Here is a 25,696-nt window from a genome sequence, read left to right as displayed (position 1 = left end):
CTGTAAAGACAAACAATGACATACATGTATATTTCTATTACAGGGGCTGCAGACTTTGTTCCTTTACCATGTTTACATGCCAGCTCACAGTGCATAACTGTCTATGTGTAAGACACAGGGCCTACACAACTTGCACATCAGTCGTTGCTATGGTATTACTTTAAGAAACTAAAATCTGGATTTACAACAATCGAAATTTTTTCCTACAAAGATTGTTTTCATTTGACTTGTATGTTACAAGGTAATACATAAAATTACCAACTTTTGTACAGGTAGCAGATTCACAAAGTAACTTTTGCAAAGTGTCGTGAATTTTTGTAAATTACGCAACATGTGACACATTGGTTGAAACACTTTTCAGGAAAATACTCCTTTCAGAGACAACATCGTGCTAGTGAAGGGACATTGTGCATAAATTAAATATTTGCTAGAATGTGTTTTGAATAAGGTAGAGAAACAAAGTCACCTTATGTGATATCTTTGTTTCGAAAAAGGTCATTGTTCTCCTAAAATATATGTGAACTTTAAACCTGTCTGAAGTCACTAAGCATTGAAAAAGTTATTTTCTTGCGACTCTGGATGTGGCAAAAATGGGCACCCTTTTCTGTTGTCACTTTCAATATACATTATACTTACATCTGCAGATAGTGGGATCTGGTAGATTGTTGTGTCATTGTAATTAAAGTACAAATCGTTAACTTCGAACCCAACGATGTCTGTGAATAGTGCATACACTGTCTTTGAGACACCAGCTGCAAAACAAAAGATCATACAGTAGCATTTATTAGGTTGACTATTTAAAGCAAAGTCCCACTGACCACTACAAACTTTATCCAACTCTTGCATTCATGGGGCTCTTTAATTAAGCTGAGGCTTAAGTAAATTGTAATTTCTTATTAAATGCAAGAACATGTAATTGCGTAAACCATGCACAAGTTAACCATGTGAAGGAACAAAGCTCAGCAATGTACATGTAGCTTATGTGTAAAGCAGTGTGTTACCAAAAGATAGCATGGATAGCATTAATATTTGACTAAAACTGGTCAAAAATTCACTTGTTATGTGCAGACAAGGACGTTGGATAACGACATACAATACATTATCCCATTGGCATATCATTAATATTATTATTATAAATGCATATAACTTAAAATGAAATAAATATTAAAAAGAGAGCCACGTAACAAGGAAATGTGATCAGCTAAGAAAAATAGAATTAAGATTAAAATTGAATTTGAACATAAATATTTTTCACCTGTAAATTTCACCATTTTGTTTTATTGATGGGTTTCGTCAGGTATGGTATTGCACTGCTAGCATATATCTCACCTATCTACACTTAAGTTGATCGAAACGGTACTTTTCTCTAAGGGTCATTTCATAGCAACTGCTATTATCCTTGAACCAGGATTGAAATCTAGGAGAGTTAACATACGATTGGGTAAACTTCCTACTCAACATTTCTCTTCTGTCAGACAAGGTCGGAAGTTTACATTCAAACATGGCATGATCATAACCAATATAGCTAGAACCAAGAATTATTCTACAGGCTCGTTTCTGAACTTGCTTGATGGCTTCAATCTGGTTATGTGTGAGGCCTGAAATATTTGGCTCACTCCTTAGGAAGGGGTGAGCCCAAAATACAAAAATTAAAGGAAAAACAAATAATCGACCCCTGGCAAACAAGGATACACTCATGGTGTGTTACATACCTGTGCAGACGCCGAAGAATTCAAAGAAGCCTGTTTGACACAAGCAGCGATATGTCCCAGCAAGGTTTTGGCAGCGGGTGTTGACTTGAGATTCACACGGATTGTTCTCGCACTCATTGACATCTAGAAGAATCACATGCAATCATTTGAGAACATTTTTGCAAGGCATATTACCAAGCATGCCAAGAGGCTTTACATCACACTGGTCGCAAATATTAGTCTTTACGGATTTTTTTCTCAGTTCAGAATTGTACATGTTATTAACAAACAAAAACACACTTTTCAAATTGTAGGTGATATTGATGTTTGTACTGAGTGCTGGATCAGGATCAACTTTCCTCATTTTCACCCACAAGAAGGAGAAATGTACAGGACAGCTTACAAGTTACTTCAGGGCAGCAGTAGAAAATTGCTACGAAAGAGACCTTGACATGTGATAAGATAAAACTCTCAAGGCTTTATCAACTGAGGGCAAATGAACTTTTGTGTGACTAGATGTTAATACTCACCAGTGCATGCGCCAACAGTTCCTTCGTAACCATTTCCACACATGCAGGTAAAGCTGCCAAAGTTGTTAATACACACCTCCTTGACTGGATCACATGTGTCCGTCTCAAAGGCACATTCATTTACATCTGAATACAAGGATTAGGGTTTAAAAATATTTTACAATGTGGAAAAGTTAACAAAAGATACAAGAAAGAGCAAGTGATCGCAACTGCACGTCCTTGTGAACAAGTGTAATGCACGAAAGTGCTCTGGTGCACCAGAATCATTGTTAATTGAGAAGTTGGAGTTTTATGTACATGTAAAATGTTCAGATATGGTATCTGTTCATTCGACTTTATGAGGAATTCCCATGATATGCGAGAGCTGTCCGTTAACACTTTCTCATGTAAATCAAAGATTCTCTTTTTTTTATACTTGACTGATACGCACACAATAGGATATGATTTTTACTTGAAAACTACTCACAGGCAAGCATGTATATCTTCATTCAGCAACTGATTCAATGAGAAATTTAAATTTAGATATTCCTGGTGCGTGAGCCAGTTTAGTATTCTAACCACGCATGTCCACTATGAGGCTACAGCCATGTACATGTACTTGTGTGATAATCTGGCTTAGCAGCACAGTCACACGCCGACTCACGTACATACATTGTTCCCAAAAGACCTTGGCTGGCGCATTATTTAAGCACACTGATAAGCAGCGGACAAATTATCAAAAACCTAGAGGTATTGACCAACATTTGCTCAGTGGCAATTGTTGCTCATCAATGTGCATGCATCCTGAACTTCAGCATACCTTCACACTCTCTGCCTGGTGAAAACCCATCACTTGTCACATAGCCATCTCTGCAGCGGCATGTGAAACTACCGTCAACGTTGATACATGTCGACAAGGGATGACAGTCATTGGTGTCATCTGATGCACACTCATTAACATCTGGAAAATACATGGTAATGAAAATTCTATTTTAAAGATCGTGCAAAGACTGTTTTTAGGAGTATGGAATACCTATAGAATATAAAAGTATATCTTGTAACTTTGACAGAGACAAAGAACCTTGCAGAAAACCTATTGCTATTCTCTTAGATTTCGCTTAGGTATTTTTCTTGAGCCTCTTTTGGGATGCAGGCAGCCGAGTGATTAATAAGGTTTGTGACTCCTGAACATAGGGTTGGGGGTTCAAATCCAGCTACTGTACATAAGCTGGGGCCCTAGGTACGCCACTTCACCCCTGCTTGCCTCTCTCCACCCAGGACAATAAATGAGTACCAGCATTACGGCATTAGCTGGGGGAGTAAACCTTTCATGGACTGGCATTCTATCTTGGGCTGAATAGACATGTAGTAAAATAATGGGCCAAATGGCTTGGAAAAGACTTGTTTTTGCGCTTATTGGAAAGGAAAATCTTACGACCTTTCCTCTGACACCCTCATCTTTTCGTTCCAATAAATTTCTTGTTTGTCCAAAAGGTGTCCTTGTTTGTATACACAAAGAATTCCTTTATCCATATGCATTTTCATATTTTGCCTAAAATTATTTGTCTGGTATTGCATTAGAACAGTTCTGCCCAGTCAAGTAATGAATGATAACATAGCTATATTAGCTAATAAGCCACTTGCAAGTTAAACTTGAATAAAATCTGGTACACTGTGTTATCCAATTGCATAGAAACGTAACAATTTGAATTCCCCAGACTAAAGACACTGTTGCTATACCTCGTTATTTGGGGCAAGCTTTTGCCCAGCGACCACCATCTCTGGAATGGACTGGTTCCTTTGTGCTGTTCTTATCCATTGAGAACAGTGTATTGTTGCAAGGCATCTTTTATGTAACTGAGCAAAAGCTTGCTCCAAAGCACAAGGTATAGCAACAGTGGTTTTAGTAAGGAGAATTAAAGCTGTTATGTTCAAGTGAATTCAAAGAACTCAGTACACCAGATTTATTCAAATTTAATTCGCAAATGGCTGATTAGGCTAATGAAATAATAATTTATTAATCCGTTTTACTGTAGAATGTAGTTTAACTTGACTGTGTCCACAAGTCAATTGAAGCAAGGTAGATATTCACTAGGAAAAATTGGTAAAAAATTAGACCAATTCCCTGACATTAAAATTTACCTGTGCAGTTGAATCCAGTCCCAACATAGCCATTGTGACAAGTGCAAGTGTAGCTCCCGATGCTGTTACTGCACTGGGCATTGTTGTCACACGGGGAATCCAAGCACTCATCGATGTCAAAGCACTGCACTCGGGCATCACCGCTGAAACCCTCATTGCAAGTGCAGACGTAATCACCAGGTGTGTTGTCACATGTGCTGTTTGCAGCACAGCTGTCTGGAATGTTGCATTCATTGACGTCTACCAAAACAAGCCATAAATTGATTTCTTTACAGGGATCTATTAACTTGCTTCACGATTCTGTGCTAACTTCAAAATAAGAGGGACATGTACATGTAATCTGTTCCATACAAAACTGTAGGTTTGGTTTGAAAACCTGAAAATTTCATGTGCATTGTTATCCCGTGCAGATAAGAATGTTGCACAAGTAGAAAAAGGATTTTCTGGATTGAAGAGGGTCGCACTGAGAAAAATGCAAATCTCATTAGGCCTACCTGTACATGATGTTCCATTGCCTGAGTAACCGCTATTACATGCACAAAGATACCCTCCCTCTGTGTTGGTGCAAGTGGCATCTGCATGGCAGTCGTCAGCCCTGGCATCCGTGGAAGAGAGTGTGCATTCATTCACATCTTCAAGAACAAGAACAAAAAGATATCACTAATTAAAAAATTTACTCATCTTACACACAAGACTTTAACATTTAACATGCGGATACACATGTATGCATTTCCATATCTTGTCTGGTTTTTGGATAATAATGCTACATTTCCTTGTCCATGAATTTATTCAAGTCCCACTGAAGAACATATAATGCTATCCAGATTCTCAAACAAGTCATTCTCAAGTATTTTAAATTTTTTGTACAGATTAAGCAAGCTGCCCCTCATTTCTGGCTTAAAGGGTTACCAAGAGTTAACCCTCCACTGTTAAAGTGACTCAAAGCACAAAGTGAAAAGTGGGAGACAAAACAGATGGGCTGTATTCCTCTTTTCCAATCTTTAACTCTGACACAATATGATGTTGGAGAACATGGATTTCTTACCGATACAAACAGCTCCATCTCCTTCGTAGCCACTGAGGCAAGGGCACTGGTATGACCCGGGGGTGTTAACACACATAGCTAGAGCAGAGCAGTTGTGGCCAACAACACACTCATCGATATCTGCAGAGGTAAAAACAAAAGCAAATATCACTTATGAAATAGTTTTAAAGAATAATCTGTCTTGCCCATTTAGCTTAACTCGCCCTTCAAAAAATACTGCTCCGTAATTCTCCTTCATCAGTTGCAAGTTATATTTTTACTAAAATTTACTCTACAGGATGCAATTACTGAACAATAAAGCTCAAAGTAAGATTGACGTTAATAATAATGGAAGGGATTTTTATTTTAAATTTTACTGTAGAATTTAAGTAAGTTTCATTGCTGCGTGCAATTCTTCATATGTAACTTGTAAACCCTTTAAATCAAAATTTCTGAAACAAAAAAACATGAACCATTATAAACTCGGTTACTTTGTTTTCTAATTATGGGGAATTTATGCCAGCCTCTGCTGGCATGAGGCATGATCAGTAGATATGAAAAAGAAATTCCACCCACCATTGCAAACAGTTCCATTGAACTCAAATCCTGTCAGGCAATCACACCGGTATGAGCCTGGTAGATTGGTGCACACAGAATTAACACTGCAATCATTCAGGGAGGATGATGCACACTCATTGATGTCTGAAAGGAATAAAAGTATCACGTGAAGTGTTTGATGATAAACCCTTCGCATTCCAGGCTGGAGAAACTGAGACCTTGAAGCTAACCCATGGTCAAGAAATTGAGGACCTTGTCTGAAGTACTGTATTAAAAACAATGAAAAAATGTTAAAGACTGACATCACTATCTGTGAAAAATTAAATTCTCAACTTGCAGTAAGTCTTTCTGTGCTTACCAACGCATGTTTGTCCGTCTCCCGAATAGCCGCTGAGACACGTGCAGGAATATGTGCCAGGCAAGTTGGTGCATGCAGCATTAGCACTGCAAAGGTTGACACCCTCACATTCATTGATGTCTGCAACATAGGTTGAATAAATCTATCAACTTTAATGACCTTTCTGAAGCAAAAGTAAGAGTTTATCAGTCCCAGAGTGTTTGAGGTTTGAATCAGTGAATTCTGTGAAGTCTTATGAGGAAAACCACATCGAAGTAAATGCATCAATACATTAAGACCCACATAGGAGTCTTATCAAATGAACAACAATCATCAGATGTTTAAAATCATTATCCTATCCCCAAAATTAACTAGAGTTAGGAACGAATGAAGCATTAAATATTTACTATTGATTTATCTCATGATCCATTCAGTATAAAAAAACGTATTAACTCACCTGAACAGATGGTCCCATTTGTCACGAATCCACTCTTACAGTTGCAGACAAAGCTTCCATCTGTGTTGAAGCAATTCTCAGATACTGCATCGCAGGTGCTTGTGCCCTCTATGCACTCATTGATATCTTTTGAAAAGAAACAGTACAAAACAATCATATTAAAATTTCCATGAACAATATTTCAGTGTAACTTTACAAATGATCATGCAGTGAAAAGTGAAGAGGGAAAACTGCTTATCTAATGGATGAATCAGTGAATTAAATAAAGGGTTAGGCAAGCTAAAACCTTCTGCCAATTTGGGGTCGAAAATCAAGTTGTCATGTTATTGAGCAAACTTTGCGATCTTCGGCATGCTATAATGTAGGATGACTGTTGATATGCATGCTAACAGGCAGGAGTTGAATTTATGCAAACCTCCAACTGAGGATCCAGAAAATCAGTACAATTGCTAATAATCTGTGATATTGTTCATATCAATTTGTGTCGTAGTACTTGCTATATAGCTTTGCAATGCACTTTGAACTTTGGGGCTATCTGCGACTATCTGTGGCAAACTGCAACCAGGCTTAATTACCTTCGCACAGTCGTCCTCCAGTTGTTAGCCTGTAACCTGTGTTACAATCACAGGTGTATCCTGGGATAGCATCAATGCAAATCTGGTCACAGGCATCTGGGTATTGCATATCTGTACATTCATCAATATCTGAATGAAAAAAAAAGTGATTTTTTAAGCACTGAAAATGCTTCTCAATATAAAATTAGTAAATTATTTTAATATAAAAACAGAATCTGCAAATTGCTTTGATCGAATGATGTTGGCGTCAAATGCTGTAGTTAATGAAGTTTATATTCTGAAGCAAAAATTCAAAATGATTTGCGTCGAATATACAACGAACATGGATACAGTTATAAACCATTTGGGATTTTATCATCTGTCATCTGAACATTTTTTCATCACAAAAGGAGAAAGTTCAAACTGTAGTCTATAAATTCCATGAAGAAAGCCATGTATATAACACTTTGATTGAAAGTTGCAGTAACTTACTGATACACAGGGTATCATTGCTGCCGTCTAATTTGTATCCATCATAGCATGCGCAGAGTTCCATGCCATTTAAAACATAGCAGTCGCCGTTGGTACAGATTTTACTGATGCACACAGAATCAGCTGTAAATGGAGAAAACTTGAATTTATCAGAATCAAGTCAAATAGGTGGGAAATCAACTATATATTGCTTACTTTGAGAACATTCTTACTTTAAGAATTTTTGTTTCAGCGGAAGACAAAACTTGTTTTCCTTAGCTGAGTAAGCAATTTCTCTGCAAGTGAGATACTATATATGACCATTTGAAGCCAAAAAAAAAAAAAAAAAGATTACATGAAATTGTCAGGACATAATGGAATTCCTTTACAAGGGTTATAAGTAACACATTTCATCATCACTCCTTCATGCGTTGACACTTGGACATTCTTTTGCAGCACAATTAAAGTTGACTTCCGTGGAGGGAATCTTTGCAGATTTTCTATAACATCTGATGCCACTTACGGACACAGGTGCCCTGATTGTCCTTTCGGAAACCATCGAAGCAGAAACACTCAAAGCTGCCAACAGTGTTGTTGCATCCTTGTGTACAGTTGTCAATGGCAAGGCTGCATTCGTCAATGTCTGTAAAAACAAAAAGATATCAATTATAAACCAATTAAGATCACCAGATTACAATACACTTGTTGCACAAACAGGAAAATATCAATCAGAAGCAAACAGAGCATGTGACAAAATGCTTCAGGAGAATGTCTTACCTTGGCAAAGATTTGTTGCTGTCATGTCGACGGTAAAACCTGACCGACAGGAACAGACAAAACTCCCAATGGTATCAGTGCAAATCTGCTCACAGTCGTCTGTATTTGCAGTACACTCATCAATATCTACACGAAAATGGTGGTGAAAGAATGTTACATAGTTAAGGATGATCTCAAAATGTTCAGTTCACAACAGGCAATCCCAAGTATTTTTTATAACTGCTTACAAATACAAATGACAATAACTGTGAACTCACTAAATTTGTATTACTTTTTCAGCTGCACTTTCGGGGCACAAAACAACTCTATGGTGCTTAGTTGTTCACAAAACAAAGAGCTCAAAACTCGAACATTGCACAATGTTTTCCATTGTTGTTTCACTATTTTGCTCTGTTTGATAAAACATTCCACTACAGATCTATCTCACTTCAGAGAATTAAACTTTCAAAACAGTAGAAGTGTTGTGTTACACATAAGAATCTGCAAAAGTAAAGAAACTGTGCAATAAGAAGAGCTGATACCTCTATTAAGCTATCAAAAAGGCTTTAACATTGGTATAATTACTTGTGCACGTCCGGCCATCTCCTTCATAGCCAACAACACAACGGCAGGTGTAGGACCCTATGGTGTTGATGCACAGTCCCAAGGTATCATTACAAGTGTCCACTTCTTCAGTGCACTCATTCATATCTAATGGCAACAAATACATACAACAAATTAACTCACCACTATATTTAAAATGTTTTGAACAAAAACAATAAGGAAAAACCTCAGCTATGGGGTCTACAGGGCAAATCAATGCCATGTATACTGCATAGTTACCGGTACATTGTCAGTAACTTCTAAATTATTTTTACAATCAAACTGTGGGCACAATGTTATGCACTTCCACGAATGCTACAATCTGACATTCTAAATTTGATGGATTGGACTCTCTCTAAAGAAAGAACAAAGGATGCTTGGTAGAAAGGCACTCTATAATACTGTGTACTCTTACCGTAGCATTCTGCACCATTTCCGATGTAGCCATCTTTACAAGTGCAGTCATAGGAGCCAGGGGTGTTTTGGCACTTGGCATTGACTGAACAAATGGTAGCATTGATGGTACACTCATCGATGTCTGCAAAAAATAAGAAAGACCATAAAATGATGGAGTCAACGTAAATCCTGCTAATTTATGCAGCTACATGTAAGACACAGGGTGAACACAGCAGTAGTTCTAAGAATCTTGATGATCAACTAACCCTGGTACCAGGAAAAGATCACATTCCTTTAGTGATGCTATACTCACACACAAGTTGTTAACTACTTGTTCGACTATTTGGCACTGCAATAACTTAGTGAACCTCTTTCATCAAAAGCTAACCTTCACACATGAAACCATCACCAGTGTAGCCTTCGTAACAGCGACACTCGTAGGATCCTTGGGTATTGGTGCACATGGCTGTGCCGGCAGCACAATCATCAGTGTTGGCTAAACATTCATCCACATCTGAAACAGAAACAAATCACATCATAAAGGCATTTATACAATCAAAAGCCTCTAAACAAAGGCCTCCAACTATGACACTTGCTCTTTTTGAGTGACCAAAAATTTCACAAAGCTAAGTCTTGAGTTTGGCCACTGGCCTAATTTTAACTAAGCGTGAATTTCATAAGTTAAATCAATGGGACTCCACCATGCTACTGATGTAAAACATTTTCCTCTCTAGTCGTACCCATGCACATGATTCCATCTCCGATCTGGCCGGGGTTGCACACACAGACGTAGCTCCCGAAATTGTCCTCGCACACTGCGCGAGGATGGCAGGGGCGTATAGCCAGCATGCATTCATCAATGTTCTGGCAGTCCCGCCCATCCCCTTCAAAGCCGCTATTACAAGTGCAGAAGTAGGAGCCTGGGGAGTTGGTGCAGGTGGCCAGACTGCTGCAGTTTTGCAGGCCTCGCGTGCACTCATTGATGTCTGAAAAAGTATTACAGAAATCATAATTCAATCCGAAACCCACCCAACATTACTAGAAAATGGAAATTTGAATAAAATATAAATGACTTAGATTGAAATGTATCGTAAATCATAAGAAACAGTTATACTTGAAAGTGCTCGATAAATATGAAACTGATCTGCCATTTATCAACAGTTTTCAAACCTTAACTAAATTTGGCATTTTATTATCACTTGCCATATTTGTAAAGTTTCTTCTAAACGCGCTTGACATGCCGTTGACCAATAAGGTGTCGCGATTTGCCAGGCACACGTCTCAAGATCAGGAATGTGGGTGTGAGCACAACGCCACCGCAGTACGGCGTCTTCTCAGATTAGTATATTGCATGGAAACCTTGCAAGACTCACCTTGACACACTCCACTAATCTTCTCATATCCAGTGTCACAGATACAGGAATAACTGCCAACAGTGTTTGTACACTCTGAGTTTGTGTCACAGACAGGGACTTCATTGAAACACTCATCAATGTCTGCAATAAGATAAACAAGTCAAATTCTAAACACTTGCAAATCTCTTAGATGTACACGTGATTACATGAATGTGGTATACATGGTACAGCTTTTAGGGCTTTGAGGGAGGCAGAACAATGAGTTTGTTGAAATATTATTTAAAGAAAACTAGTCTTTTTTAAACTGCTGCTTGATGGGTTAAAAATTAAAGATTCTTTTCTGAGGAATCCATGCATTAAGAGTTAAATGTTAATATTAAAAGACCCAAATGTTGACATATGAATTGGCTACATTAATAAATTAAGAGTGTACAAAATCATGACAATTAAGAACAGGTTTGTTTATTCTGAAAACTCCTAGCATTTTGAAATTCAAAATTACACTAACTTGAATGATTAACGATAATATGATTTCTTTAGCTGAGTGGGTAGACAATTTATGACAGAAACAAACCTTCGCATAATGTTCCATCCCCATTTGTGTCCGAGAATCCTTCACTGCAGGTGCAAGTAAAGCTGCCGGCGGTATTGGCACAGGTGGCAAATTCATGGCAATTGTCTGTCTGGAGGTCACACTCGTCAATGTCAAGGCATGTGCGTGCATCTGGGTGAAGCTCGTAGCCAGTTTCACAGGAACAGCGGAAACCCCCAAGGATGTTGTTGCAGATCTGTTCACATGGTGATCCTCCTGGTTGGGTGCACTCATCCAAATCTGCAAACAAGATGTGGAGAAGTACGACTTGACCAAGTGAGAGTTATAGGGTGATGGATTATGACTCGTTCGTAAACAGGGAAGCCAGTAGAAAGGAGGCTTCAACGGTATAGGTCTGTTCTAAGATATTTAATTAACTTGGCCACATTCTAGCTAGGTGGTGAGGTTTGAGATATGGGCTTTTAAATGTTAAGTCCGGATTAACCCTATCAATCCAAAACCAGTCAACATTCCAACACCAGGGTTGTTGAAATCCGTTAGGATGAGTATTACTCTTGTAAACTGACTGTGTTTTGTGAGGGATTAGGTACACCACAAATAAACAGAGTCCAACTGTTTGTGTGCCCACTTCACCATATAATGTTGAGATTTGCAAGGATGTGGAAGGTCACTAGTAAATCACCCTAGCTAGGGATTTAGGCTTAAGCTTTCACTGGACACAGCTTTGTCACAACATTTGTAACACTGTGCCTTAACACAGGGTTTAAGTTTTCATTAAAACTGAAATCCCTATCATCAGTTTATGCTTTTCAGTCAAGCTTAGAAGTCACCATAGAGCAACTCTGTTAAATTAGTATGCATTCTTACCATAGCACTTGAAACCATCCCCTTCCAGACCATCTGGGCAGGGCCCACAGGTGTTCCCTTCCAATGGGGCAAGAGCATCCACACATGTGATGCCTGGAAAGCAAGGGTCATCCTCACAACCATTACGGTCAGTCTCGCAGAAGTCGCCAGTCCAGGCCAAGGTGCAGGCACACACAACAACCTGTGATCACAGCGTATGAAATACACTCAAAGCACAAACTTTCTCAATGATGTTCCTTCCAATTTTCATTGTGCCTTGTTTTTATATTTCAAGGAGACATCTCCCAAACTGCCCTGGTTTACAGTTTTTAATCTCTACAACTTTTCTAGTACTATGATGTTTTCCTTTTTATTTCCGATTGTACTACTATTTCCACCCATTTCCCCTTCACATATCTAGAAATCTATGGCATAGGTCATAGAAATACAGATCAAGAAAGGTCAATAACGACGAATGAGTGTGGAGTTGGCATCCTCGATTCACTCAACATGTACATGTATATAAATTCTGTCACAGAATCTGCACCAGAGAACACAATCAACTCCCCTATAAAATATTAAACATGTAATGGTCTTACACACGTGCAAATTTGACTGAGCAGTGAGCACTGGATTCCCAAGTAAACGTAGTAACTACCATGGACAATGTATGGCACTGTCTTCCTGTAATATCTTTGCTCAGATCCTGCCCAAGGCCTATCAGAGTAAAAATGGTAAAGGGTGTCTACAGTCTCCATCAAAAACCTTAACACTTACAGCAAATTTGTCCACAACAACATTGGAGTTCTCTGTGTACTGGTCATACATGCAGGTGCCACCATTTTGGCAGTCGCATAGTTTGACAGTAGGCTCCAAGACTGAATTGGTCTCACCATCAAATGCCCGGATGCCAACCCTCACTTTATTCAAATTTTGTGGGTTCCACGCAAAGACACCATCTGAAAAGGAACAAAAACATAAAAGGAAATACAAAATGTTATTCCCATGAACATGCAACACATTATAAATGTGATGTCAGATAAAACCCCTTCCAATTTACAATAATTTAAAGTTTATAATGAGAGAAACTATGTGGCTTTCAATAACTTTTCTTATGGCAAACATAATGCAAGAAGTTTATAAAGATACGGTCAGTCCCTTACTGGTTAACTTTTTCCCCATTCTCAATGCCTTCAGTCCGGTGCATCTTGGCCAAACCACTAATGATTTCATTTGCAATTAAAATTTGCTGTTTGGGAAAGGTAACTATATTCTGGGTAATCAATGCTTAGTTGATTACAAAAATAAAGGAAGTAGGAGTCACGTTATATTTTAAACAACTAATTTATAAAGCAGAATCAAGGTTGCTTGTTCAGTTTCTAGAAAACTTTTCTGAAGTTGTCAACATCAGCATTTTCCCTTAAACCCAACAGTCTAAATTTCAACCCTCGTTCCCCATCTTGATATAGATCAATGTAGAATAACTTACTCTGATCAATAGAGCCATTGAGAATATTCTCTGTTAGGGAGAATGTGATGGACTGGCCTTCTGGGTCAAATGATGTTGTTGTCAAGGTGACCTGCTCTCCAACAACAGCTTGCAGGATGTTGGGGCCAGTGATGTTGGGTGGGAAGTTAGCTGTTGGGATGAACAGACAAATTGTGGGATGTATGAGTACCATTTCCAATGGTCTGAGAAAACATCTTGAAAAGAACTGTTGTTTGTGAAACATCACTGGAAGTTTTGTTAGAAATATTCAGCCCTGAACAGTTTGACTAAAGCATACCAAGATCTCCAGCTTCATTTGTGAATTCCTGGTTCTGCGACATTGTCTCCACCCCAAGGACAAGGCTATTGGTGGCCAGGGCATCATAGAGACACTGGTTGTCACTCCCACACATTGTTTGGGCCTGAGTCAGATAGGCTGGATCAGCGGCAGCTATCAGGTCGTCCAGGAACAATGGCATGAACGTCTCATCATTAACTGTGTCCCAGGATTCGCCGGCTTCATAGTAGAACAGAGAGGTGGCAGCTGTTGTTCTCCCTGAATAAGCAATAGTTAAAAAATCAGGTGTAGATTTATAGTTATGCAAATCAGGAAGAGGTAGCAAATGGAAAATGGCATTTTGACATGATATGGACACCACTTCCAAGATTTAGAAACATTTTGTCGTTCATGGTATATACTTTTATGCTACCAGTTAATACTTTGGTTCTCAATGCATATCATTCCTACTGTGTGACATAAGACCACTTTAGTGCAAGTCAATCAACATCTTGTTTCCTTAAGGTGATGAATAGCATGATTGTTTAACAAGTTATACACTTTAATAGGGACCGATTCTGTCCCTGTGAAAAGAAAGCACCTACATGTGAAAGCTTATAAATGTACATAGCCTATCACTGTAAAACAAACCTTAATATCCGATTTGCGCATGAAAATGGTAGACTATATGTCTGAACTTACATGATTCGCCAAAAGTGAAGTAGTCTGCTTCCGTATAACTACTCCCAGCACCAGTTGGTGATTGTAGCATGCCATCCACCTTCATAAAATCATCACTAGGATCATTATTCCACACACCTGAAAAAAGAAAGATTGACCCGCGATTGAAACTCAGTGTGACAATGTGACTGTGCCTGGCATCGTCTTTAAAGAAGGTTGTAGCTGCTGTTCCTTTTAAAAAAAGGTGCTAAATCCCTTTGAAAATATGTCCATGTATTAGTATAAGGGAGCGTCTGCAACAGCTGAGTGGCAATAAGCAACTTCTGTTTAGAAATCGTTTGTTCTTATATTGGCAAGGAGATACATTTCAGAGTAACAAAGAGAAGTAATCATGTAATAGCTGTGGTTTCAAATCAAAATCAAAACAATCTCTCGTTATTTCCATATACGACAAAATACTGGATATAAAGTGTATATCAGAAGAAAATATATAAATAGTACATATGTGGAGGAATCCCATCAGAAGCAAAGCTGGTCGAGAAAGTCTAAGGCAAATTTGTTGGCAAGAATATATTATATTAAAACCAACGTTTAATAGTTGTGGCAGCCATATTCAGTCTTGACAAAACATCAACATTATCAAGTGAAAGTGGAGATACTAAATACTGCAGTTTTTTTTCAAGTTAACTGAGAATATCTCGACACAAGTAAGCAACTCACCTAGCAAGCCCCGGCTGGAACCATCCCTGAATGTTTCAGGAGCAGAAAATACCATGTCCAGGATTCCACTAACACTGCCTACATTGATGGACATCCCATTCAGCCAGTAAGCTATGTACCTTGAGGTGCCATTGACTTCTTGAACAGAAAGTTGTAGTGTGCCGTTTAAGTTGTATTTTCCTGAAAAGAAATTACAAGGTTGATGGCATCTTCATTCTTCTGCGTTACCAAAATTTTAACATAGGTCCCCACACTGAACAAGAAAATATGGCCAAAAAAAGGCTAAGTACTTATGGCTTGTGAAGGATTTTGGTTCAGGTGAAATTAATTTCTCACTGGTATCTCAGAAATGCCAAGGTAAACCAAAAAGTATTGTCAACATGCAGTCAGTCTTCGATTTTGCCTCCCTGTCATGTTACCATGAACATGTTGGCCCAAAAACTGTTACGAGAAAATACATGTACTTATGTTGTAATGAGGAAAGAAACCATTTTTGGCATTTAAAGTGCACCATAAGATAAGCCTGAAGTCCGTACCATCAACAAACAGTGTTTTGTTAAATAGGACATCATCCACACGTAGGTCGACATCAGAACCATCAGTGTTCAAAGTCATCTGGACCTGTGAAATATAGAACAAAGAAAGTTTCCGTCAAACATTCTGACAGTGGTACTGGTACATTCAAATTCACATTTGCCTGTTTTAATTGAACCAGTTGCATATTTTGCAGTGTGAAAGTCTGTAATTGTAGACATTTCCAAGATGTACGGCATTCAAATGAAGCCTTTGCAACATGTCTTTGATGCTTGTGCCTAATATCAATATTTGATTAAAATGAAAATACCTTTTGGGCATCATTGGCCTTGGCAACAAAGGCAGTGAATATGGTGGCCCGAGTGAGCTGTTGTGTCTGCACATCTAGGGCCTGAGCAGTGCGACCCTGTACCTCAAAGATGGTGCCACCGCTACCGTCTGGGAAGGTAATGTGCACATATTCGCCAAGGCCGTTGAATGTGTATGCATTGCCATCCAAGGTCTCGATGTGAGGATCACCAATTGTCCATCCTTAAAAGCAAATGAAATCATAATAATCTTGAATTGGGAATATTAAACAGTGTCATTTACTTTATTTTCGACACCACATAACTACAATAGTTCCAGCTGAGATTTAACACTTAGATACCTGTGAAATTAGACTACCTCTTTTGATTTGTTTCCCTGATAAATAACTATATATAAAGAATGCTGTTTGAGTCTGCAACAAAATCAGGTAATTGACAAATTTCAACTGTGAAACTGTAATCGAGATTTAATAGGATGAAGAAATTAGAATACAAAATGTATGTATCAACAATGATCTTCCCTAAAACTACACTTTGTTAAAGCAGTCTATGACCATAACCATTCTGTTCAACTACTCGAACGAGAAATCTGCATTAGCTATCAAATTTGGGAAATATTTACAAATTGTATTTTCTTACCTATGTTTGGAGGCAGATAACCATTACAGGAGCCCGCGGGCCGTCTCTCAAAGTACCTGTCACAGAAGGCTTCATCATTTGCTGCATTACAGCAGTAGTGTCGTGGAAAGTAGTCTTCCACTAGTAACACAAAATAAACAAAATTCAAGTGCCGATGTCTTCTCACACCTTTTGTGCTTAAAATAACTAAAGCCTTGAAACTGCCAATAATGTTTCGTATTCAAGCAAAAGAACAACCCATTTCAAGTGTACAAATTGCCTGTTATGATGTTGTGTGTAATGTTAAATGCCCCAAAAGGTTTGCCAGCTGTTTGGTGAACAATCTTCAGGAACTGTTGAACTTACACAACCAATTGATGAGCTGTGGCTCATACTCTGAAACTTCTCCTTGGAAGTTGAACAGATATCTCTCTTCCACACTGATGAGGAAATCTGTTTCATAGCCGAGAATCAATGACCGATCCTCACGGTAGCAGCATCGCATACCAGCACCATTCATGGAAGGTGAGAGCTCTGTCACCAGACAGAACGGTTGTCCTGGGGTAAGAATAAAAAAAGTATGTCAAAAGCATGCAGTCATGAACAATGCATATCAAGAAATATCTGCAGTTGAAGTATGAGGTGTTGTTTGTTACAACATCAGAGCTTTTCCATTTCTTTTAGATTTAAATAACACCAACCGTGAATTTCTGCAATTGCAAAATTCAACAAGATGTTGTCTGCCACACACTGCATGCTTAGTCAAGCTAGTATATAAACATTAATGGATTAAACATGAGAAAATGGTAAACATGCAAAAACCTCAATATGAAACGTTTTCCTTCAATCTGAGTTAACACGTTTAGCCACTCACCCTCCAATGCTTCAATCTGATCTAGGAGTTCTTGGCTAAACCGGCCAGGAGCTCTGGATGCTGCTGATGAAACACGCCCTCTGGAAGAAGCCCTCCGCCCATAAGATCTATCATTCCGACCTTGGTCGAATGAGCACGGGCACGTCCCAAGGAAACGATCCCAGGTGCTTGGCTGAGGCTGCCTGTTGTACCAGTCCAGACAGAACCCTTTGGGATTGATTGTGTCGTCAGTGTTATTCTCCAGTCGGTAGATCCACCGGCCCTTGAGTCCAGTGTTTCCAAGGTTTTGATCAGGTCGGAAGGCATCAGCTCGTGTAGCAAAGGGTGGATTTTCCAGTTGGGCATTGATGTAGGTGCCTGACCCACCGTTGTAACCGATGATGAGATCTGTACTGGCAAGGGTTTCATAGTCCCAGAGCATTTCCCCCTCCCGGTAATTGAAAATGGCAAAGCTATAGATGCCATCAGTTACTAGTGCAGCTTGGAATGTGTTGGTTTCCTGACAGATAAAAAATATATACCATATATTAACTGCACAAAAATAATACGCTTCAAATTCAGTATACCAAAATGCATTTATGCCTTAAGAGAGGCCAGAAAGCTGTAGTGCTGAGTATTTCACACATGAAAGTCCTGCAGAGGTTTTCCAGTAAAAGTGAATTTGCACTTACATTTTGCTGGATGAAAGATGGCAGTTGGTACCATGTTACAACCAGCATCCAAGTGGCATTAAAGGAAAAGAAAGAAGGCGCATACTGGATCCTAATTCTGGAACTGGCATCAGCTAAAACAGCGTCTCTTGCCTCAGTCCCTGAGGCTGAAGGTTCGTACACCTGGAATTAAGAAAGATTTGTATCAACATTCATTTTTCCTTCGACTGTAGCTAATATTCTTAGGGTAATGTTAGAAGTAGAATTTTATCATCAATTAAACAATCATGTGGATTGAAATCATCAAATACAACTTAATACTTAATATATACTTAACACTGCTGTGTTCACTTTTCAGTTTGGAAATGGTTCAACCAATACCAAAAGGCAAAAATAAGCCAAACTAATTATCACCAACTCTGCTGTGCACATGACCATTTGACTGCACAGGGTCAAGGATAGTGGAATAATTTACAAATGTTGCAGCAGACCTCTTGTCAAAAATATATCTGGGAGGTGGGATCCATCCACCAATTGATACCTGGTAGAAAACGTCTCCTTGGTTTGCGCTAAGGTCGGTGTCAGCCCAAAATGGCGCCACCATTGGAACGGTATTGATGTCTGTGAATCCCCCCGGGAAAGGGTTTGGGAAACCCAACTTGTCGTCATTCTCGTTGAGTAGAATGAGCAAGCCATTGTCCATAAACTAGAAAAAAAATGAATGGTGATAAAAACATGGATAAAATGTTACAAAATTTTAAAATACAGACAATGGATCCTCTGGAATTTCAAGCAGACAGGCATACAAATTTAAAAATAACAGATTGTTGCACGGTCAACGACAAGTCAACTTGCAAATAAATGTAATGGAGGATGTGTGAGGAATAATGCCTTAATTTGTAATCACAAGCACAGCTGAAATGAATAACTTGTAACGCTTTTGACTTTTGGCAAACCTATGAGCTGCCTTCTGACAACTTTTGCGGAGAAGAATACAACCCTCAAAGGCATTGAAAATTTTTAATTTGTTTATTTTGAAAAGTTTTTATTAGTAACCAAATAAAGGTAGGTCCTCTTCGGACATAGATTACAACGTATAACTGTTTCTTACATAGAGGCCTGGGTAGAACAATCTGCCGAATGGGAAGCCTGTTTCCGGTCGGAATGTCTGTGACACAACTTCAAAGTCAACCACTTCATTTATGTTTCGCAAAGACCTGTCGCCATTCTCAAGGCCAAATGGGAAGAGGATTATTTCTAAAGGACAGAGAGATAGGAAAACAATTAAATAGCATTACATCCATAACAAAGTAATGCTGAGATCTTTCCAAAACACTGATGCTTCTTGTTATAATTTTACTGTATTGCTAATGAGGACTCCTGAAGATCTTTACAAAAACAGTGACATTTTTGTTAAAATGTTGATGCATTGTTAACACTAAATGTAACTTCCTGTGTTTTTTAAATCTCCAGCATCATTTAGTTTGCTGTATTCCTAGCTGATATGTGAACTTTGATGGCACGGAAAACTGGTCACAGGTATGATTGGAGAAATTAGGTTTACAGACACAAATGTGTTTTGCAATGAATCTCTCGTGCCAAACTAATATTAACTTGTACCTTACCTTTACAATCAAAACCATCTCCTCGATAACCCTCACTGCAGGCACAGGTAAAGCTTCCAATTGTATTTGTGCATTCAGCATTAGCATGGCATGTGTCCAACCCAACCATACACTCATCAACGTCTGTGAAACAACCATGCATACATTATAAAATTGACAAAATTCAAAAGGAATGAGAATCGAAGTCATTTAATATCCTAGTTCCAATCCCTGGCAGAGTTACTGAGCTAGAAATTTAGCTTTCATGCAATCAATCAGCAGTCAGTTATAAACATTAATGATGGCAATGCATGATGCATAATGCATAATACATGTAATTACATACAAATATGTAATGCCGTTTAAACCTATCTGGAGTGCTCTCTACTGGAAAAACAGCTATTTGTACCTGTTTCACAGTTGACTCCGGTCCATGATGAAGTGCAAACACACTCATAAGCATTAACTTTGTTCAAGCAAGTTCCACCATTCAGGCAGGGTGCAGAGGCACACTCATTGATATCTGAAAGGAGAAGTCAAATACGAGTTGAAAAACAATTTGATTGTGATTTTTCCACAATTAATCCAAATATGCTAAAGCCTGGTTATGCATGACTTTGCTGGATTCTGTACTGCAGATCCAAGCACCCTTTATGGTTCATAATGTTTGGTGCCCCTGTTTTGGTAAAGAATGTTTAAGTGATTAATACTTAACCATACTTTTTCAGCAAATGTTACTTAATTCACTGTTTTAAGTTGGTTAATGATTAGCTTCTCTTACCTAAACAAACGGGTATGGTTCCATTCACTTGGCCATTGTTGCAGGCCAAGGTTGCATTGGCTGGGTCCAGCATGTAGCCGGCTTCACAGGAAAATCCAATAATATCACTGTGGTTGAAAGCAATGGCATCCACAAAACCATGGGCCGGAGGTACAGGAATGATGCAGTTTTCTAGGAGGAAACAAGTTATTTCCATAACACTTTGAATCTTGACAAGTATTTTCACATACATAAAGTTTTGAATGGAAAAATATGCTTTAGATGTTTCAACACAATCAATTGTGATTTGTGTTGAAAAAAGCAATTTCTTCATGTAATTACACCAGTAGCACAAAAAACCTTAAAATGGCATGTTTTTTCCTACAATTAATAACATTTTCTCTTTAGTGTACTTGCAATTTATTTTTGATGCATATGTATTCAATTTTGCATGCAAAAGCCTTGTGAAGCCCTACTGCTGCACACATTAACATACTTTTTTCCCTTGAGTTCAACTTACCATAGCAGATGGGCAAGTCATCAGACCATATGGTATTGTTGCACATAATCTCATTAGGTCCAACTCTGGTATATCCACTGAAGCACTGGAAGAATATGCTCTCTCCGTCACGGTACTGAAACTTTTGTGGACCGACTCGTCCATTTGCCAGGTCACCTGGATACGGGCAAACTCCTGTAAAAATTAAAGTTTGCATGGATTTAAAGATCTACACTTCATCTCGCCTTTTAAAAAACTTGCTTGATAAGAATGTAGCCCCATCCTACCCCAAGGCTACCCAATCCTTGGCATACACGGGCATTATCTTTTCTGAAGTGACAAACCCCCATCCCACGCAGTCTTTGAGTATGCAATGTAGATGCAACAGAAAAAAAAATGTCTCTAGTGCAAAATTCCCACCCTGGGGTTGAACAAACATAACCAATCCCGCACACATAACCTTGACAAACAAGGTGAGGGGGATATGATAGGTGTGCAAGTTTCTTGCTCAACCTGCTACCTCAGCTTGACTAAAAATCTCAATACTGCTCTTACTAGATTCCGAGCCTGTAATATATTAAACACTGAGCTTATGAATGTCTAATTATACAGTTCATACCTCTGCAAACTTCTTCTGATTCATCCATATTGTTACCACAGTCATAAGGAATGCCATCACACAGGTAACTGTTTGGTATATAGACACCATCTGGACAACGGTAATAGTCTGGCTTGGGGCAGTGAGTTGTTACATTCATAATATCTGAAAAATTTACAAGACAAATTGGTTAGAATATTTTGAATGTAAAAGTGGGGTATTTGTGACTTTATACAACCCTATTAGTGTTGAATTCAGAGAAGCAGAATACAGCTAAGCATAAAAGTAATATTTAAGTCGCCATCTTAATGGACTGTTTCATTTTGATAAGCGGCTTGTCATGTTCATTTAGGCGCAATGAAACAAAATCCCACTTTGATTAATCAGAGTAGGCAAACTTATTACACACAGACATTAAACAAAAGATTGAAGTCCAATGTTATTAAATGGCACTGTATTTTAAAATGAAGGAATGTACACTTTGTCAAAATGTGAGATTAATAACTTGATCAAGTTCACTTTTTTCAGAAATAGTCACACAGCCAAACAGGTGTGTGTTGACCCTTTTCTTTACTGTGAAAAAGACAGATATATTAATTACTGCAGCAAAGTGTTTCGTCCTCATCATAGAAGTCATTGCAGTCTCCAGGGAAGGCATCACAGATCCATTCACTTGGTACACAGGTTCCCTCAGGACATTTGAATTGATTTGCCTCGCAAGCACCTGCACGTATATTTGGAGAGATCGATTTATTACACATCTGTCCCTGCTAGATATGAAAACTGAGGGAATCAATATGCATTCCAGGAAAACACATTGGTCAAAATTTACTCTCCTACAGTGCCCTCATTACAGAATCGAATGGAAAACTGAAGGGGAACAAAGCGGAGTCAAACTATCAACAAAGGTTCTGTCAGTTTTGTGGAACATTCATTATTTGGTATGATGAGTATGTACATTTAATAAAGGATATAAAGTTTATGCTTTCTTGTTATAATAAGAGATGACTTTAAAAGTATAATTGCTGTCACATTCTCTGCTGGAAAATTCTTTAACAGTGAAGGGCCTGATTCAGATTTACTCATTGGAATCACAAACTGGCAAATGTGACAAAAATCAGATCCCATGGCATGGAATTTGAACAACTGCTTTCCACAGAACTGCCTTAACTTATACTCACGTTCACAAGTATAACCATCTCCTTCATAGCTTTCTGTACAGACACAGGTATAGGCATTATTGATGATCTGGCACACCGAATTAACACTGCAGTTACTAGGTTTACAGGTGGTTACTCCTCCAGTTCCACAAGTGCAAGTATTTTCGCATCCCTCCATCAAAAATGATTCATTTACCTACAAAGTGAAATGAACACATATTGTGCTATACTTAACATCTGAGGGACCAAAATGTAAATAAGCTATTTCAGGGTTTCACAAGGGCTTCATAGTTACATGTGACCACCAAAGATTCTTTCCTATGTGATTTCATGACCTGATCCTCCATCCCGATTTCCACAGAGCAGACAGTCAAACAACTCTGCTTAATACCTGGGCAATAATCAGATTAGATTTAGCAGGAATGGTAAGCATCTTGCAGCCCATTCACCTCCTTATTACTAATTCTTCAATCTTAATGCTCAATGCAACAATGATTTATTTAATCACACTTTAATCCAGGGGGTTAGGGACGAGAAAGTATAATCAGTTTATGGCTCTGGGCAAACATCTTTTAAGACGAACTTTTGAAAGTTCTTACTGTAAAATAACAGTTTACACTGCATTAAGCAGTAATGCATTTGAAGTGCTTCATCCTAATGAAGTTATGTATGACACTCAACTAAATACCTACTATTTTTACATATGGTCTCCAAGAATCTTGACATATACTTTAACAAACATCTGAAAAATTTAACTTCTTAAGTCATTTGAAGAGAATTCTATACATTGCAAACTGTTAACTTCTCCTTTGGATGTTTGTGCTCAAATTAGCAGGTTACCTACTCTAATAAAATCTTTTTTTCTTTGCTTGAATCAAAAAGTGAACAATACCAAACATCTTTTTGAAATAAGATACTCATTTCCTCAAAGGATTGAACTTTGCTGGAGGCAAATATTTTTTCAATTATATGTAGTAAAAAGCAAGGATATTGAAAAGCCCAAATTCATTCCCAACCCCCCCAAATCAGGTTACATGTATATACGTGTAATACACATTACATACATTGTAATAGTTGCCCTGGTAGACACATCCACATTCCTCTGGCAGAACACAACTATCCCCTTCTTGGTAGTAGCCATTGTTGCACACACAGCCTTCAACACAGGGCAGCTCATCGCATGCAGTTTCCAACTGGTTGCCGCGGCGGTAGTCAGCACATGTCAACTCGCAATCATTGCTGCATGTGCTGTACGAAGAGTTTGCAGGGCATGCAATCGCTAATAAAAAAATCAAAAAGTAAAAAAGCTTAGACCTTTAATAACACAAATTCAACATTACAGAGATTGCATTCATACTTGCCAAACTCTGAAAAAATCAATTTGACTAGTATTAAATGCTGTAAAAATAGATGTCAGTGTTCTCAAAACTCTAAATTCCACACTTGATGTGAATGGGGCCAGGCTTTAGTAAGAGGTTGTAGTCCCACTCAATAGGAACCCATTTATTAAAGTTCAGGATCTTGTGCATTTCTAGGCTTCTTTAGGGCATGTTTTTCTGTGAAAACTGGAAGCAATTTGGACATGCTCTTTTCATCAACATAATGTAGTGAAAAGATGACACATCTAAGACATGTTTAAAAAGGCAAACCTGGCAAATTGGAATTCAGATTTCAAAGCTCGGTGGCTACTTTTAGAACATGGTGGGAAGCAACCATAACTAAGGGGTCCACCAGGGTCCCAGAGTTTGGAGAACTTTAATAAAGGACTGAAATTGCTAATAACACTTGAAGGACATATATTAAAGCCATTAAATCCACATCTAATCGAAGAAAAATGGAGAATAAGGGCCAGAAGAATTCAGTTTGGCATGATCAACACCACAATTATCTTGAAATGTTTCCCACGCATTTCACCACATATTTCCATGCAAGGAAGTGTGAAAGCCTTTGGAGGAAGGCTTCATTCCCTTTTCCTACAGATTCCTGGTTGAAAGAGATTTAAATCAGAATAGCAAGGTACAGATAAAGAGATTATCCATTCAATGCATATAATGGGAACTCAAACCACACCCAAGATGCAGTCCAGGGACAGACAGGTCATTGAATCCCCAGATCGCACCATGAACAATAATCTGTTGACAAAAGCAAATGGCCTCCACATGGAAAGTAGCAGAACCAACTGACTTCCATGCAAAGTGCACAGATTCATATAAACCAGTGCTATATTACCAATACCTCTAGAGCAGTGCATGTATACTGTATACTGCAATTTTAGGAGCTTTTAGTGCCTTATGTCACTACTTTCAACACCTTCCATTTTAATGAATGCTGTTACAAACAGGGGCCAGACCACCAAGGATGGTCGTTCCTCCCCAGATCCACTTTTACTGGTTCCTCAGTGAATAATAACTTTGGCTGGATTCATTAAACTACATGTACATGTATATCCACTGTGATCATGCAATTACTGTTGCACTTGGAACTGCACCGATGCATCTATGGGTTCTCTACCTTTCTTACTGAACAGTTTTGTTACTTCCAATAGAAAAGTAATGAAATGACTAGGAATCTTTGAACGTCAGAAATCATTTTAAAGCACAGAATTGAACTTCCCATATAGCATGCACTTTTATACTAGAGCATGGAAACACTAGAATTGAAAGATACAGAAT

General features: G+C 38.4%; 1 protein-coding gene across 1 annotated transcript in view; it reads right to left on the bottom strand.

Annotated features, from left to right (window-relative positions):
• The window catches only part of LOC110984815 (uncharacterized), a 339,182-nt gene that overhangs the window by 8,515 nt on the left and 304,971 nt on the right, over positions 1 to 25,696 (bottom strand). Inside the window, exons 9-50 of the mRNA XM_087143523.1 lie at positions 24,089 to 24,303; positions 23,046 to 23,220; positions 22,466 to 22,588; positions 21,886 to 22,029; positions 21,288 to 21,461; positions 20,789 to 20,959; positions 20,417 to 20,530; positions 20,029 to 20,151; positions 19,515 to 19,660; positions 18,945 to 19,109; positions 18,425 to 18,586; positions 17,754 to 18,252; positions 17,246 to 17,437; positions 16,901 to 17,020; positions 16,264 to 16,484; positions 15,956 to 16,040; positions 15,420 to 15,599; positions 14,721 to 14,837; positions 14,040 to 14,297; positions 13,742 to 13,891; positions 13,030 to 13,211; positions 12,274 to 12,454; positions 11,428 to 11,685; positions 10,872 to 10,994; positions 10,239 to 10,484; positions 9,887 to 10,012; positions 9,518 to 9,640; positions 9,085 to 9,210; positions 8,521 to 8,646; positions 8,267 to 8,386; positions 7,765 to 7,887; positions 7,294 to 7,422; positions 6,719 to 6,844; positions 6,283 to 6,402; positions 5,943 to 6,068; positions 5,388 to 5,507; positions 4,837 to 4,974; positions 4,343 to 4,582; positions 3,021 to 3,161; positions 2,222 to 2,347; positions 1,713 to 1,835; positions 637 to 752 (exon numbers count right to left, since the gene is read on the bottom strand). Of these exons, the coding sequence (XP_086999649.1) occupies positions 637 to 752; positions 1,713 to 1,835; positions 2,222 to 2,347; positions 3,021 to 3,161; positions 4,343 to 4,582; positions 4,837 to 4,974; positions 5,388 to 5,507; positions 5,943 to 6,068; positions 6,283 to 6,402; positions 6,719 to 6,844; positions 7,294 to 7,422; positions 7,765 to 7,887; positions 8,267 to 8,386; positions 8,521 to 8,646; positions 9,085 to 9,210; positions 9,518 to 9,640; positions 9,887 to 10,012; positions 10,239 to 10,484; positions 10,872 to 10,994; positions 11,428 to 11,685; positions 12,274 to 12,454; positions 13,030 to 13,211; positions 13,742 to 13,891; positions 14,040 to 14,297; positions 14,721 to 14,837; positions 15,420 to 15,599; positions 15,956 to 16,040; positions 16,264 to 16,484; positions 16,901 to 17,020; positions 17,246 to 17,437; positions 17,754 to 18,252; positions 18,425 to 18,586; positions 18,945 to 19,109; positions 19,515 to 19,660; positions 20,029 to 20,151; positions 20,417 to 20,530; positions 20,789 to 20,959; positions 21,288 to 21,461; positions 21,886 to 22,029; positions 22,466 to 22,588; positions 23,046 to 23,220; positions 24,089 to 24,303 (6,773 nt within the window). The remainder of the gene's footprint in view (positions 1 to 636; positions 753 to 1,712; positions 1,836 to 2,221; positions 2,348 to 3,020; positions 3,162 to 4,342; positions 4,583 to 4,836; positions 4,975 to 5,387; positions 5,508 to 5,942; positions 6,069 to 6,282; positions 6,403 to 6,718; positions 6,845 to 7,293; positions 7,423 to 7,764; positions 7,888 to 8,266; positions 8,387 to 8,520; positions 8,647 to 9,084; positions 9,211 to 9,517; positions 9,641 to 9,886; positions 10,013 to 10,238; positions 10,485 to 10,871; positions 10,995 to 11,427; positions 11,686 to 12,273; positions 12,455 to 13,029; positions 13,212 to 13,741; positions 13,892 to 14,039; positions 14,298 to 14,720; positions 14,838 to 15,419; positions 15,600 to 15,955; positions 16,041 to 16,263; positions 16,485 to 16,900; positions 17,021 to 17,245; positions 17,438 to 17,753; positions 18,253 to 18,424; positions 18,587 to 18,944; positions 19,110 to 19,514; positions 19,661 to 20,028; positions 20,152 to 20,416; positions 20,531 to 20,788; positions 20,960 to 21,287; positions 21,462 to 21,885; positions 22,030 to 22,465; positions 22,589 to 23,045; positions 23,221 to 24,088; positions 24,304 to 25,696) is intronic.

The sequence above is a fragment of the Acanthaster planci genome, linkage group LG11 (assembly GCF_054643075.1).
Source record: "Acanthaster planci isolate LZ-2023a linkage group LG11, COTS_SCS, whole genome shotgun sequence".
Classification (NCBI taxonomy): Eukaryota; Metazoa; Echinodermata; class Asteroidea; order Valvatida; family Acanthasteridae; genus Acanthaster; species Acanthaster planci.
The sequence above is the reverse complement of the archived record's forward strand: the minus strand, read 5'-3'. Positions and strand labels throughout refer to the sequence as shown.